The sequence below is a fragment of the Oenanthe melanoleuca genome, chromosome 3 (genome assembly GCF_029582105.1).
Source record: "Oenanthe melanoleuca isolate GR-GAL-2019-014 chromosome 3, OMel1.0, whole genome shotgun sequence".
In the NCBI taxonomy this organism is placed as follows: Eukaryota; Metazoa; Chordata; class Aves; order Passeriformes; family Muscicapidae; genus Oenanthe; species Oenanthe melanoleuca.
The window spans coordinates 104,199,642-104,216,627 of NC_079336.1; the positions used below are offsets into that span (position 1 = coordinate 104,199,642).

General features: G+C 37.5%; 1 protein-coding gene across 9 annotated transcripts in view; it reads left to right on the forward strand.

Moving 5' to 3' along the window:
• Nucleotides 1–16,986, forward strand: part of MACROD2 (mono-ADP ribosylhydrolase 2) — an 841,709-nt gene that overhangs the window by 559,654 nt on the left and 265,069 nt on the right. For all 9 annotated transcript variants that reach the window (XM_056486344.1, XM_056486346.1, XM_056486345.1 and 6 more), the window contains exon 7: nucleotides 3,001–3,031. In XM_056486344.1, the coding sequence (XP_056342319.1) occupies nucleotides 3,001–3,031 (31 nt within the window). The remainder of the gene's footprint in view (nucleotides 1–3,000; nucleotides 3,032–16,986) is intronic.

The following is a 16,986-nucleotide window of genomic DNA, read 5'->3' on the forward strand; positions in this document are numbered from 1 at the left end:
TTTAATTTGGCCTCTTTCTCTAGATGATTGCAAAAGCACAGTAGTGGGGGGAGGCTCCTGCTTTTGTTACTTATGTTTAACTTCAGAGTTGTGTCTGTTTTGAGTGCTATCAGGGTAGCAACTTATTAGCCCCCAAATAAAGCAGACATGCTATTTTGGTAGCAAAGAAATTAAAGGTTCATAAATAAATAGTGGTTACCAGCAACAAATTAAGATGAGAAACATTTTTATTGTGAAAATAGGAATGAATGTTACCTACTGTGAAGTGGATTTTTTTAATTGAAATCAGATATGTAATTAAGTTGTTATTAATTATGCACAGGAAAGGTTAGAAACCTTAACATCTTTTGTCCATAAGCCAGATATTGTAGTATGTTGATATCCATGCTGTGAATTCCCCATTACTGCTCTGCCAGTAATTTCAACCTGGCATCTAGACTAAATTGTCTCCCAAGGAGCCAAGAGGAAACACAGCTGATATGTGTTCTTGGGCATGGCTCTTTCTTGAATGAATAAAAGCACTGTCACATTTTATGAAATTGCATCTGCTGGTTATGTGCTGTGATCATCTCTGAATGAGGGAGAGGGCAGAGCTCATCTGAGTTATGGCACAAACCCATCTTCCAAAGGAACTTGATGGGATTTTGTACAGTCTTGTATATTCCAGATATGTTTCAGCTGCATGACAGAAACTGAAAGCAAGGTAATGATTGTGCTTACACAATCATTTTTACAGTGTTCAGAAACACACACAACACACAAATTGCCAGCCAGAGCTTGCTGAGTGGCTTCAGAGCACGTTATTCTGGGAATGTAGATGAACAAGTTTGACAAGTGGCTGCCATGCAGTGCTGAAAATGCAGATCTCATCATCTCTCTCTGAGCAAAGAGAAGGAAGCTTGTTCCCCTGGAGCCCTCAGGAGCTTGAATTTGGCACCCCAATACACAGCTGTAGTGCCAGATGTTGGCAGTGTGTCCCATGGTGCAAATCCCTTCAAGGTCCCTGTCACAGCTGTGAGTAGGTTCATTTCATGGTTGGGCTCAGAGATCTTTTACAACCTTAAAGATCAGTGATCTTGCTTAGAGGCAATGTCAGCCTTTGCTTTGCAGCTGTGATGAATCTGCAGTGATCTAGGGGCAGCTGGTGCTCTTTGCTACTCCTCCAGGCCAAGGTCCCCATGTGGGTGGCTTTGTCACACACCTGGGGCTCTGAAGTTATTAGTGGAGCTGTGGCCCATGGGCACCATGTGGAGCCACGGGGTTGATGGAGTTTTGGAGGTGCTGCAGGACTGTTTCCCCTTACCTGGTTGTGGGGCTGTCTTAGGCTGCAATACAAAATGTGACTAAAAGTGTTTATTCTCTCACCATCTGCTGAAACCAGGTGGGGCAGTGATCCTTATCTCCACTGGAGATATTCTCTGCTAATGGGCCATCTGTTAAAACCAGGTGGGGCAGTCATCTCCAAGACAGGGGCTAGTAAAAGAAGGAACCATTCATGCTCTGTTACTTGTTTTCTGAGGCAAATGAGTATCTAAGACCCACATTGTTACTCAAATTCTGCAAAGAATGGAAAACAAAACACTTGTTTGGAGCAATTCTCTCTTAATGTGTGGAAACTGCAACAGTGGTGAATTTTAAGATCTTTTTCTAAACTGGACAAAATTGTCCTTTATTCTTCTCTCTGATTGCTGAAGTATTTGTTGCCACTTCAGCCTGAGCTCTGTAACCATGTGGTGGTTGTTTTTTCTTTTTTCTGCTCTATTCTTCATTTCTTTAAAGAGCTGATTCTTGTGATTTATTTGGTACGAGCTACAAAGCTAAGTACTTTTCAGGATGTAAGTTGTAGTGGCTATGAGAAGGAATGAGACTATAATTCTCCTCCACTTTATTTTAGTTAAGTATTTTCAGAGGGGTGGGGAGGATATATTCTTTCCATTAGACCTTTCCTTTCTTAATCACCATTCCCTAATTAATTCCCTGGTTAAATATAAAGCAAGCATTAGCTTTGAATAATGTTTTCCTGTGTGATTAAGTAAAGAAGAATTTCTTTTGTATGATGACTCATTGCTGGGGGATCTGGAGGGAGCCTCAGGGTGGATATTTGAGACTTTGGTCCCAGGTGCTCTCATACCTTTGAGCTGTGTCTGCTGTCAGTCCAGAGGTGGGAGGCAAAGGTGATATCACATATCAGCTGAACACGAAGAAAATTGCCTCTCTCATGAAACAAAGGCTTTGTTTTTTCCTGATGGAAAACTGACTCTGGCTCACAGAAATGCAAATCTCAAGACAACACATACAGCTAGCAGAAATGTAAATTATTTTTCTTGCTGGCACAGTGTCTGTAATATTTCTTGTTGCATGATGTATATTCTTTGGTGTCCAAGCTGCCCCAGAAATGTACTCTTCTTTTTTTTCACTAGCATCTTCTAGTTTCTCCCCCTGCACCAGTTTGTAAACCTTTGGCATGTAGCAGTACAGCTGTGTTGGGTCACACCATAAACCACATGTCTGAAAGAACTGAGGTTAAGAACTGAATCAAAAAAGGAGATTATAGTGAATGAGGGCATGGCAAAGAGGCATAACACAGTCTAAGCTGGCCAAGCTTATTTTACTGATGAAGACACATTGTCTAACTCTACCCAGATGATACGACTTTTGGGTTTTTTGCTACTGTAGTAGTTTATGATGTTCATTTTTAGTTCATAGCATTAAATTTTAGCTCAAAAGGCAGTATTAAGAATGATTCTGTGTTCAGGTGTTGTTTGTAGCTCAAGATGTGAAAAAGAATGCAGCTTTATTAATGTGGCAGGAAGGAAAACATATGGAATATATTTCATATAATGACGTGAGAATGCCTGTGATTTGACTGATGTATCAGTGAATGCTACAACATATAACCTCTGGGTGTTGAAAAACAGGCATTTAAAAACACTCTTGGTTTTGATAAAAAAGTATGGTAAACAGAAATCTGATCTTTTTTCCCTTTCATTTGTTTTGCAGGCCTTTCCCTGTATTTCAACTGGAATTTATGGTAAGTCACACCCTTGATGTCACTTATTCTTGTTCATTTTTCCCTATATATTATTGATATTTCAAACAGTGATATTTCACATCAGATGTCTTATCAGTCCTTTTTTCTCACTAATCTATTTATACTGTGTTAAATAACAGAGACCCAAAGTCTTTGGGTGTGCTGGGAAGTGGGGTACTGTTGTGCAGCCCTCAGAATAACCCTTAGAGCCAAGATGTGCAGCTGTGATTGCACTTCTGTAGTGACTCTTAAACATGCTGTTGTTTCAACAGGGAATAATAGGGGTCTGGCAAAGTGTTCCATCCAGAAGGGAGGAAAGAAAGATGTCACCATGTCCAAAACTGACCAAAAAAAGAAAACAAAAACAACAACAACAACAAACTAAAAAAAAACAAAACAAAGAGAAACCAAAAAAAAAAAACCCAAGCCAACTTGCTAGAGTAACAAGAAATTTTCCTAGTTCCCTTGAGTTTTGCTACTGCCATTTTAGTTTATTAATTTACATGCAAATTTACATGGCCTGAAGGAACTGGAAGGAAATGGTTATTGTAAGTCTCTTGCCTTGTTGTAATCATGAGGTAATCCATCACTAACAGTCAACTGGCTTTTGGTTGGCAATGTGGAAGAAGTGAGCATGATATTTGAAGGAGGAAAGAAAAGTTCAGGATTTAGAAAAAAATTGAGCAATTTAAGAAAACATGAAGACTACAAAGGAATTTTTTTTTCCTTAAACAATAACCTATGTTAATTTTTATTCTATTTAGATCCAATAAATTATTGTAGGTTTGATTACTTAAACGATTTAAATTTTTTAAAATAAGGATGTTTAAGGAAACATGTGGATGCTCCATCCCTTAAACTGTTGAAGGCCAGATTGGATGGGACTTTGAGCAGCTTGGTCTAGAGGAAGGTGTCACAAGGGGGCTTGGAACCAGGTGATCTTTAAGGTCCCTTCCAACCCAAACTATTCAATGATTTTATGCTTAATAGCAATAAATAATAATTTTATAAAGCCATTATCATGTAACAATGTAGTATGACATAAGTCATAACATACAGTAATTGTTAGATAAGATAATTTGAGCTTTGACTAATTAGACAATTCAGATTCAGGAGGGGAGAAAGGAAGACAGAAATATTTAGTTCCTTCTTTTTCAAGGACCTCTTATTAAAAGTTTTTTGATTATTGTAAATCTGAAATAGGCTAAATCTAGTTCAGTTTGAGTGCTGAATTCCCTTCTACTTGAACTGCACTTCCATTGTTGTGGAAGAACATGCAGATGCCATTTCCATGAGAGCTAGAATGGTTGAATATAAATCTGCTTCCAGATAAAGCTCTGCCTCAGTTTTTAGTTTTGGTCCCCCTTTTGTACTTGGAGACAAGCTTTGCAAATTAATTCTTGACTTATTGGTTTAAATCTTGATCTTTTACATAGATACATTTTTGTTATTATTTTAGAAAATAAAGCAAGACATGCTGTAAATATATGAAAATTACAAGTAAGTGGGATGTACAAATAATAATGATAGTTCACTTTCTTTCAGAATTGGCCTAGTTAATAGAAAAGTCTCAGCAGGGGAAAAATATGGTTCCCTGAAGCCAGCAGAGAAAGTTGGAAAGGATCTCTGATAGGAATCTTGATTTTATGTGAGGTTTTTGATGCTTTTTTCAAAGGTAGCTGTGGCATTACTGAAACGTTATACACTGCAGCAGATACTTTTTCTCTAATTGTTTGCTGTTTTCACTGTTGGAAATAAATTAAGATGCATTTGTGCTAAAATGCTCTGGTTTTAGGAGGCTGCTTTATTGGGTGGGGGGATGGGGGATTGGTTGTACTCTTTAATTTTAATAAATACTTTCTATTACTCAATCTGTAAAACACAAACCCCACAAAACTATGCTTTAATCTTTTTGGTTTTGTTGGAGTTTTCCCCTTTAGATAAAGGCAGTGTCTAAGATGAAAAAGTGGATCAGCTTCATTCCTGGTGGCCAAGCTGATTTGGGTACCTTTGTGCTGTGCACTTAACACTGGACTGTCCCAATAAAGAGTTACAGAAGAAACACACTTGTTTCTTCATCTTGGGTCCATACAGACAAATTCTTTCCCTTCAGGAACCCTTGGCTGAGGATGCAATTTCTCCTACAAATTGAAATACAGAAATTTGCACGAGATCAACTGAGTATATCCAGTTTGAGAATCTGGGTTGAGTTCTGTTCCAGACTGTTGTGGATGCATAGATTGTTCACCTTCCCTCTTGTCACTGGGACAGAGTGTTCACACTTCTCTGGGGAGCAGTCCATTCTTGTTTTCATCACTGCAGGGCACTTTTTACTCCCATAAAAAAAGGAAGCTGGGAAGAAACAATCAAGGAAGGCTTTTTCTGAGGTCTTGGCAAAGATTGCTTTCCAAGGGAAGAGTGTTGGAGAGAGGAAAAGCCTTCCCTCCTCCCCAGACACTTTGCTGATGCTCCATCTCCACCCATCATGCTGTGGATGTTTCAGCTTGAACAAGTCACAGCCTTGAAAGGCCATTTGGCTCCTGCACCATGCCAGCAGTCAAAACTTGGATTTTTCATGTGCTCCTGTTTGAAGAGTGCTGGCAACAAATCCACTCCCAAAGGATCTTCGATTTAGAAGTTTGATTCAAATGAGGGATTCCATCTTTGAAAAATGACACAGATAGCAACCAATGCTAAATGTTTGTAAGGACTAAAAAATAAGTGAGAATCTGCCAACAGGTGCTCTGGGAAAAATTCCTTATGAGATCCCAGATCCCTGATATATTTTCCTAAGAGATCCTTGCCACCTTTAACAAGCTTAAGAGCTGCTAATCAGTCTAAGAAAGCAAAGGTGGTGAAGGTTTACATCCCCATGGATCCCTGGGTTACACTCTTGTGTTGCAGTAAATGCTTTTGTTTGTACCAAGAGCTGTAGTTTCCCAAATAAAACTGTTTTGGGAGGAGGACTAAGGATTTACATCCCTCCCATGGCATTAGGGAGGTATTGGAGTATCAAGCTACACCCATCCTCAGCAGCTGTTTAGTAACACACAAACATAAGCTAGACTAGTTTGATTTGTAGGAATTTTCTTACATTTTTTCTTTTTCTTTATAAAGCAATTTTACTATCTGTTTTGAAAAAAAAAAATTTTAAAAGGGTGAAAAAAATCTGTAGACACATCTATAGTTCAGAGGGTACTAAGTGCTATTTTAGGCTGTAGTATGTCAGATTTTCATGTTATACCAGTAAATCACCATTTGCATGTCCAGTTTCCCTTTGATTACTGTCTTATTTTATTTGAGATATCTCCAGAAGAGGGGACTAGGGGGGAAATGCCACTTTCTTCAGTAGATTTTCTGGAAGAAAACCTCATTAAGAAGCTCTCCACAAATGATGGTGTTTGCAGCCTGCAAAGTGAACAAGGATGTTGGATGTGGTGCTACAAACCTTGGAAACCACAAAGTTAAACCAAGGGTCTGCAGGTGGATGTGAGGAGACAGGGTTTTTTATGTTTGTCACAAATATGTTGAGAGATCATTATGGGATGGGCTACATCTAGAAGGAATTGAAGATGTTATGGTCTGTGCACACCTATGTGTTACCTCCTTACTGTAACTTTATGGTAATACAGGGTTTACTTTGTTCTGAGATGCTTCTGTTGCCAACATAAGCTGCTCTTCAAAAACAGGAACTAGTGTTTAAATGTTATTTTAAACTTAAGGGAGAGGGGGGGAAAAATTAAAGTGGAGGGAGAAAGATGAAACTGAATTCTCCAGTTGGTGTGTATTTATATCTCTACATCAGTATAGCTGTATGAATATATATCTTATATATACCTCAGCTTGATTTCATGAAAATTATGTCCTCTGTCCTTTCTGAGAAGAAAGATAGAGGCAGCTCTTAGTTTTCTTATCAGTTTAATTTTAAAAACACAGAGAGAAAAAGACTAAATGCCATGAATGTACTGAATGTGGTGATTTAGGTGGTGGAAATGCACAGTTTCACTGCAAACATCATTATTACATTGGAGTAAATCTTGCTGCTTTTAGAATCAGAGCACTGAGGCTTACTTGTAGCTTTTGGCCTGGTCATGGCAAAATATTGCATGGTTTTATTTGCTGTGTGTTGCTAAAGGGAAGTCTGAAAAAAAAAAAAATAGAGCAAAGTAGGCTGTGTGTATAGGAAATAGAATCTGTTCTCAAGGGAGGATGCAGGGAGGGAGCACAGATCTTCTGCTCTGCTTTAGATTTGGGGGAAGAGGACCAAAGGACCTTTTGCCAGCTTGTGTCACCACTGTCCTGACCCCCAGTCTGTCCTGCTCAGGTCCAGAGAGTGATTCATCCTGCCACAGAGGCTGGGAGCAGATCCATCAGCTCCTGTCCCCATGGGGTGATCCAAGGTAGATTATAACAAGGGATTAACCAACAGGTGTTCTGCTGGAGGATTAGAAAAGCCCTCAGAAAATCTGAGTCAGAAGACTAAGCCAAATGTTTTCAAAGGCAGAATAAATTCCTGACACAGGGTTAAAGGTTGAGGCTATCTATTTCCATCTTTCTCATCTATTTTTTCTCATTTGTCTGTTGGCATTCCATTTCTGGAATAGATGTTTCTTTAATGAGCAATTCTAGTAAGCCTTGCACTGTCATCTTTCCAAGGAAGGAGTTAGCTGTAAATTTTTCACAGCCATTATACACAAATTTGTAATAAGTAACTATGAAGTCATTTTTTATTTATCTCCAGTCTGGTGCTTTGAGTTCCTGTCACCATTTTATGGGATCATCAGGATTTGGATATTGTGATGTCAGTTGAGGTTTTCCAGGAAAATGGATATTATCATATAAATTATTTGTGACAAAAAAATCCCAATCTAGCATGTCACACAAGAGAAGTTCCTATTAAGGAGATTTTCATAACTAAGCTAATTTTCAAACTTGATCAGCAGCTCCTCATCCCTCAACTGAGACCACATCAACTTTTTTGACACTGTGTTGTTTTAAAAGACCTTTTTTTGTAACTCATTGAGAGTTAATTGCATTTTGTTATTTGCTCCATAATTGGCATAATATAATATGTTCATAAAAATGAAGATATATGATAATTTGTTCTTTGACACTTCTTTGAGTCTGGTCACCAGTTAAATAGATTATTATTAAAAGTAATGGTAACAGCTATGAAATCACTATTATAATATTCAAGTAATCCTAGAAATATAATTACTACTTGTATAAAAATTTGTTGCATGCATTATTGAACAGTGTTCTTATTTCAGACAGTGTGGTGTCCATGATACTAATTGGTGTCTTCCTATAATTTAAATACTAAAAAAATTATTACAGGGAAGTGTAAATTGATGAGCTCTCAGCAGTCTAAAATTAAAATTCATGTAATGTATTTAGCAAGGAGAAGCTCTAACTTTATTCCAGATGAGAGACTTAATAAGCTCTCTTTTTCAGTGGAAATTAGCTTTTTATGGATAATGTAGTTTGACTATCTAGAATTTTATCTATTCTGAAGGTCTTGCTGACTGGTCCAATTTGCAGCATTTCTCCTGAGCATGAAAGGACAAATCCTGTCCTTCATTCAAATGGCATTTAGTGACTGTCCTTAAAAATTTCCCTTTGAAAGCTTAGACTGTTGACTAAACAGTTGCCTCATGGCCTCTTTTAGTCTTTTCCACGTTGTCTTTATGCAGAAATAGAAGTCTATGTAGTTACTTTTTCCTCTTATTTATATTTATATTTCAGCCATATTTATATTAGAGATATATCATTATTATATCATTATTATTGCACCTTTAAATCTTTCAGCTGTCCACCCTCTTTAACCTGACTGCCTGGGTTCTACTCAGCAAGAAACAATTCTGTGCTCTATTGCTCTTATTTCATAGTGTTTTCCATCTTGAAGCTCCCAGCATGGCTCAAGTTGTTTCTGCAGTGAGCTCTATAGGTATCTCCAGACTGAGGAAAAGACATCTCCAAAAGCATCAAAAACATGTTGTGCTTTGGACATTTTCCCCCCTTTTTCCTTTTACTTTTTGTATTTTTTTTTTTTTTTTTTTTTTTGAGCAGGTAACTATCCTGTAAAGCATAAATAAGCTGGGAAAACTTTCTGGTGTTCAGAAAGCATATTGCAGAAATCATAAACAGGGCTGGTCAAATATATTATTTGCTTTCAGATTTGTGGTTTTCTATTCAAAGAATTAGGAATGTCTAATTACCACGATGAAAGTTAAAACTCTCTATTGTTGTATACCAACAGAATAATTTAATTCCCTTTTCTAAATTTTCTTGGCTGATGTCATGAAGATAATCTGATGTGTTTGTTCTGTGGCTTTACACTCTGGAAAAGCTAAAGCTCTTTGAAGCTAATTTGTTAAGAAATGAATTGAAGCAAGAAAATAAAGCTATGTGGACTGTGTGTGGGCTGTGCACTGTGGCATAGCTAGTCTTGTACGTAATCTTAGTTATACCATACACTTTGAATACTTTAGCAGCTAGAAGCAGCTCACTAATGGCAAGATTTCTATTCCTAGATGATCACCCACAATCATTTTAATACCATGCAGTTGTTTTATCTGGAATTTACAAATGTGAACAGAAGGAAGCTGCCATGAAGCCTGATGAACACGATGCCCTTAGTCCTATGATTTAGCCTCAGGAAATCAGCTTCTGTTTCCCATTAATTCCTTAGTTTTTAGTGCAGGGGATCTGTCTGTGGTCTGACCACAGAATATTGTGATGCTGGGCCTTATTTGTCCTACCTTTTATTCTCCATAGCAGATATTTACTCTTTATTTATGCAATATCTATTGTAATGGTCCTAGTCAGTGCTGGAGCCCTTAATACTGCTCCAGTACAAACATAGAAAGTCACCATGTACGTAAATTTACCAAAGTCATCTCTGATTCTTAACTTTGGTCACTCCAAGAAGTTTGTAAGAAGAATGTGTGAGAATATGGAGGCTTTTAGGTGGCTTGTGAAACATAAAAATGTGTTGCTGTTAGGGTAAATATCTTTCTCCTGAAATGAAAGAAAGGATCAACAGAATAGACCTGCTATTCTGAGTCTCATCAAAGTACCTGAACATCAGTTAAGGCTCTGAGGGTCATTCCCTGTGTTGTCCTTTTTCCAGCATCTTTGTTAAATTGGAATGCTGCCATTTATCACTGGAAAGGGCAACTGCCACTGAGGCAGAATAGCAGAGCTGGATGATTCTGTGTAGTGAATGACTAATCCTGTTTCTAAGCCAAAGTCCTGTTTATAAGATGTATTCTGCAGCTCTGCACACCGCAGATCGTGTCAGCAGCTGGGTTAATGGAAGGCTGCCCTGGTCCTGGAAGAGAGTTAGTTGTGCCTTTTTCTCTTGGGAATGCATTTAGAGCTATTGTGTGCTGCACATGTTGGCAAAATGTTCACCTGTCTTCTATCTCAAGGTGTATAAAATAATAAAATAGTATCAATTACCAGGAACTACAACAATGGAATCAAGCATCTATTGCAATGCTCTGATTTTTATTTTTATTTGGTTTTTTTTTTGGTAGAGAAATGGATTTTCTATTTAACTGGTAATTTCTGAGGTAACAAAAATATAGATTTATACACATACTTGGAATTTATGCAAGTGAAGTAACTTGCTGGTGATTGTATCAGTTAATAGAACAACTTGCCTGCATGCATTGCCAGGACTGAGGTGTTATTTCTCAAAATCCGTATTAATAATTATTAATATCAGATTGTTATGGAATGGTTTCCTGTTTAATTAATCTATCAAAATCTGATTATTCTATTTAAGCTACTTTCTTATATCAATGAAATATTGCACAGCTAGTAAGAACACATAAGGCTTATTGCAGAGGAAATGCAACAAGAGTCAGAATTTACCTTTCTGAGAGTTCTGTTGGGGAGAAAGTTAAAATCCTTTCCAGAGCTTCTGTGCAGAGCAGAATCATTGCTATGCTTGTTTATTTGGCAGTAATTTTATACATATTAAATTCCCCTTCAGGTTTATTCAGGGTGAGGTTTGCAGAAACAAATGTGCACCTTCTTGTTGAAGAGTGTTAAGTCAGAAATTCAGTACATACTAACAGGGTGACTAGGAAAACAAATGTGAACAGGTTTTTTTGTGTACCTGCCAGGCAGGCAGGATAGAAATCAACCATTTATGCTGCAGAGCTGGTTTGAACAGGGGGAAGTCACCTTCTGCTTTAAAATACACTTTGGGTCAGGCTTCTGCTCAATAGAGCTGCATTTGGTGTATTTCTGAGCTGTCACTCCTGCAGAAAAGGACTGGTTCAAGGGGTGTTCTGCGAGAAGATAACTGTAATGGGCAATCCATTTCTTCATTTCCACGCCATAGCCAGCCTTGATGAATTAATCATAATCAAATTCAGGCTGCAGAAAGGGGGTGACCCACATAGCACAGAAGAAAAATGAGGCCCTGTGCTGGCATGACAGACTAATCCTTCAATTCACCCATTTGACTGAATGAGGGGACTTGTTGTTGTGCCTGTCACCAGCAATGCCCATAAACAAACTGCTCACCCTCAGTCAGAGGGTTTGGCAGGTGTGATCAAGGGTAGGAGAGCACCCCAACACCTCATCCATCACCAGTGTGGGACACAGAGCTCCTGGGTAAGTCCTCAGGAGGAAAAGTCACAGTGGCTTACAGGATCCTCCTGCCTTGGAGAGAGAACAACCTGAATTGTGTTTGTGGAGTGATTTTGTTTCTGATCCCACGGGAACCAAAATGACTCCTTGGTTTGGCTGGATGTTTATGGCTGCTGCAAAAACCAGCAAAAATTTGGGTTGAAGTTTAGATTGTATAAGGGTCCCATCCAACTCAAGCCATTCCATGATTCTGTTATATTGCTGGCAGGTCTAAGTGATTATAGCTTCACACAGACTGATTTTTGTTCCAGGGAACAGGAGGTAAGTTGGTTCCAGATGGAAACTTAAACAATGGCAGCGTAAAGAAAATTATTTACTCTGACAGCTGTGTGGAGAACTTTGGAACTTTTGGTAGATGTTTGCTTAACTTTCTTCTTATCTATTTTTTTGGAGTTATGCAGCAGCAGTGTGGCTTCGAGGGTTACATAAGAAATATGGGACTCTTTTAACTGGCCTACTCATAGTAGTATTCATACTCATGTTCTTTACTTAATAATGTACTTTATCTATGGTTATGATTTTAGGTTTTCATCTGGTAACTGAAATGGAAACAGAGCTAAGTTCATGCTGGAGCACATTGGTTTCAGAGAAGCTATGGTGATTTACACTAGCTGTGAAATATTCCATTGCACTGAGAGGAATAAATGTGGTTTTTTATAATTGATCATATTCACCTTGAATAACTGCATTGAGCTCAGCAGAGTCCAAAGTACTGTACCTTTTAAAAATATTTGATTTGGGCAGGGAAGACTTTATCCTATTTTTTCTTGAAGGAGTATCTAGCCCCTCAAAATGAACATTACTTTAAAGTCAGATTTGTAAACTATTTGTATATCTCTTTTATTCCTTTCAGTATATTACTTATATATATGAGAATGAAAGTACTTGCTTTCCTATATATTACTAGATGATAATCTGTATCTGTCATTTTCCAATTTAGTTCTGGACAATGCAGCATATCATTTTTCCCCCCTTCTCTCTGTGATGTTTGAAAGAACCCATTAATAGAAATATGGTGTAATACTATTTAAAGGATAATAATTTCTTGTATGTGATGCTGTGGCAGTGGAAGACTTTTTGGCCCCTTCTGTTTAATTTCTCTCTGGAATACAAACATTAAACCTTCTTTTTCAGGGAGTAGCCCATGTAGAAAATAAAATAATTCATCACACATTGTGACTTGTTTCTCTTACAAACCAAATTTTGGGTTGCTTAGTCCAATTGAGTGGCACTTCCAGGTCACTCATTGAGGAATGTGCTGTTGAATGTGAATAATTTTATGCCATTTCTGCATGGAGAAGGCCTGGCTCAAAAACCCCTGAGCTAAATAAGAGCTGATATAAATGTCAGCACATTGTTCTAGCTACCAGCTAGTACTGTATTTTCATTATCCATTTTCTCATTTCTCAGTTTTGATGAACAAAAACATATTTCTCGATCACAAAAGACACCACATGAAGTGTTTGGCACTTGCATGAGAAAAATACAACGTGGGGGAATATCTAAAATTTAAGATTAAGAAAAATCAACTGCTCAAGTGGTGACCAGTGTGTGGTGTGTGGTTTCAGCTTTTGGTACCAGCCCATTATCCAGTGTTGGAAAAGTGGAGTATCAGTTTTATGCAGAATGCTTATCACAGTAAATTGCCCAGTGTAGCTCCAGACAATGCAATCATAATAGCTTCCAAACTGATGCAGTTTTATGGATTCAGAACATTAGTCATTCTCTTATGTCCTTAATTACCATTAGGTAGTTACACTTGTGTCTGTAATAGGTGCTAAACATTCTGCCACTGATAGGTTTTTAACTATTCTTTTTGTTGTAGCAGTAAACACACTCCAGCTGACTCTTAGGAGGCCAGAACATTATTTTTTATCCTAGTGCCATTAGGAACATGTCCAATGACATTTTGAGCTGTGTTTGCTGGTTGGTTTTAGCCTTCTGGGTTTGGTTTGGTTTTCAGGGTGGTTTTTTTCCTGTCTTTAGGAATGAGAGTAAGGAAAAATTACGTTGCTAAGGTGACACTACTTAATCAAGAGATGATGATTTTTTTTCCATTTTTGCCTAGTTTACGAAGCGAGAAAGAAAGGAAACCTGATGGATTTTTCACAGTGTTAGAAACAGTATAGAAGAAACAGGTGATGCTATTTACATGCTGGCCATGCCAGTCAGTGCCCTAGAAATCTTCTGTTGTATTTTGCTATCAACATTATAAACTACAATTTATTAGTTTTCAGTAAAGCAATGAATCACTGATGTATAAGTAGGGCCCCCCCAAAAAAAAGATGTGAGATTCAAAGCTCCCTTTTAACCAAAGCTGCTAGCCATGATTCAGGTAATGAGAATGCATATTGACAATGCTGCCATGCCTTCCTAATGAGAATTTCATGTTGTGGAGCCCTGTGCCATCTCTCAGTTGTGTAGTTTGATGGAGTTGTCACCATTTTTTTGACTATAGGTGGACAGAAGCAGGGACTGTGGTTTACCCTGATTGGTGGCCAAGAGTTAGAGAATGTACAACTGACAAATCTGAGTGTAACTCCTCACAAATATTTTCAGTTGATATTTTTCCAAAATTGTGCAGAAGTGATGTGGAAATATGTAGCTACTCTAGCCTTGAATTTCTTCCATAGTGCCAGCATGTTCAAAATTGTCTTACTAAGGGCAGTCAGTGATGTGGAATTGGAGGCATTTGATGGTAAAGAATTAGCTTCCAAATCATTTCTTACCTTGTTCCATGTTTTCAGAACTCTCTTTCCTAGCTGTTGACCTTCCTCTGAGTTTTCCATGTTGATTGCATGGCATTTATGCTGACCTTAACTAAGCTGAGCATTTTCTGAAAAGGAATAAATAGAAACATTTCTCCATCAGCACTAATGCCAATAAAATATAGGCTTAAAGTTCATAAGTAATATATATTAAGTTTAAATTGCATATGATTTCAAGAAATTATCTACTTTTTAAAAATTGCATTTAGACCAATTTTTACAAATTACTGAAGTTTCATGGTATCAAAGCCTTCTGCTTGGAAGAGGTCACCTTGATATTTGTACTGAATACATTTCAGCCTTGGCTCCACATTTTATCATTCTTGATGTCTTAAATTTTCCCTTACCTCCACAGTTTTTTTTAATCTACTTATTTTTATTATTTGTTTTTATGACTTACTGTCAACATATTTCACTGATTTTCTACTTACTAAACAAAATGGTTCTGTCTGAATTTCATGTGTAGCCTTAATTTTGTAACTTTGAATGTATGATCCATGCTGTTTAGGTTACTCTGTATTTATTGCTTGTTTTTGTCACTGCCTACTAAATACATTAATGTCTGTGCATCTCTAAATTGTAAGGCTGCTCTCTTCCCCAAAAATGTCAGGGTTGATGATGAAACTTTCTTTTCCTTCATGATGAATCTAAATATCCACACAATAAAGAGAAGAAGATAATCCTGAATTATCTGTATATAATGTTCAGCACTTGAGACAGTATCATCACACTAGCACATGTTAGATGCAGTTATTTAAATACACACTTTATTTTATCAAAAACTGCCCAAACCACCACCATCAAACACCCAGAAAATCCTATCTAAGTACTATTTGGCTACTCCAGTTCCACCTGCTGTGAGAATGCTCAGCCCACAGCTGCCCCAAGCTGGACTCAGCCTCCTCAGGTCTGTCAGTCTACTTCCCACCCAAACCACTGCAATACCAAAAAGTGTGGCTTGGTGAAAAACCACCTACACTGAAGCTGTTGGATCCAATCCAACTCACTGACTTGGCCCAAAGCAAAGTTTGTCCACACAAATGTTTCAGCCAGCAGGTCTGAGCATGGAGTAACTCCTGAGGGACAAGGATGTGACAGCACCACCTTGGTTTCTTTAAACTGGATAATGTTTTTCCACACTCTGAACTTGCTTTTCTCCAACTGGTTTGTGGGTTTTTTTATTTGTTTACTGGATTTTCAAAAGTACTTCGATACTTTAGAAGCATCAGTTCCTTTTGGTGTGTTTCTGATGGTATTATCCCAGGCAGCACATGAGAAAGGTAGATGTGGAATCTGATGGGAATCATAAGAAGCAAGACTGATGTTAAAATTTTAGCACAGATGTCCCAGAAGCTCACACATTCATTGTTTCCTCCCTTGATTCTGTTATTGCACACAAGCTCTTTCAAATTTGTTCTAAGCAATTTTTAAACTGTTTGCAAAAGTATGTCTGACTGCTAACATCTTTTTCCTTCTTCCTGCTCTTCCAATCTGTTTAGAGGATTTTTTTCCAAATTCCTGCTGGAGAGGGGATGTCTTAATTTGACTTCAGTTCCCTTCTTTTGGTGTTTGCATGAACTCAGATAACCTGCAGCAATTAGTCTTTTGGTTTCTTCAAATTATTTTGTTTCATAGAGGTTTAATTGTAATAAATTATTTTCTAAGGAATAGAAATCCTTCTTCTTTAACCTTTCTGAATTATAGAGATCGTTCTTTCATTTGGATGCCCACCACTTTATTTCTGTATTCCTAGAATACTTTTAAGTTAATACTGCTGGTTATATGATGGATTCAACATAGCTTGATTAGTATCTATTACATTGCTAATAAAATTTATTTTTACTTATTCTTCAATGGTTTATATAGCAACTGTGCCTTTCCTTTTTTGTAATAATTTAAAATAATAATATTCAGACTTTCAGTGGCATAACCCCACAAACTTTGAGTATGTTACTCTTTTTCTGTCTCCTGGTAGTTACTGTAAGTTCATCAGGTTTTACTTGTACCAAACTGCATGAGATTATTTTGCAAAGTTATTTTGTAAATATGTATAATACACATAAATGTAGGTATTGATCTCATTGGATTTGACTCATCAGAACTGTGAGTTTTCCTGCTTTTCTGTGGGGGTCCTTTCTTTAGCAATTGATCTCTAAATAACAACCTTATTTTTTGGGGGGTTTTTTGGGTTTTTTGGTTTTTTTAGTTTTGTAAATCTAACTGGAAATTTTACTAGAATTGGTGTATGTTTGTGTCCTCAAGTACCTTATGTTGATCTCACCAGCACAAGTACTCTCATGCCTTAATTTTGCATCCTCTTCCTTTCTTACAGTTTTTCTGCATGTGGTTGGAACTTCTTTTTGCAGGCTTTCAAGATGAGTGTTTTGTTGAACAAAAAAAAAAAAAAGAGTAGAATAGGTAGAATGTTTTATGGCAGAGGAATCTGTGGTTGTATGGTGGCTTGATGTTGGCTGGCAGATGCCCACTCAGGCACTTGATTAATTCTCCTCCCCCTCAGCA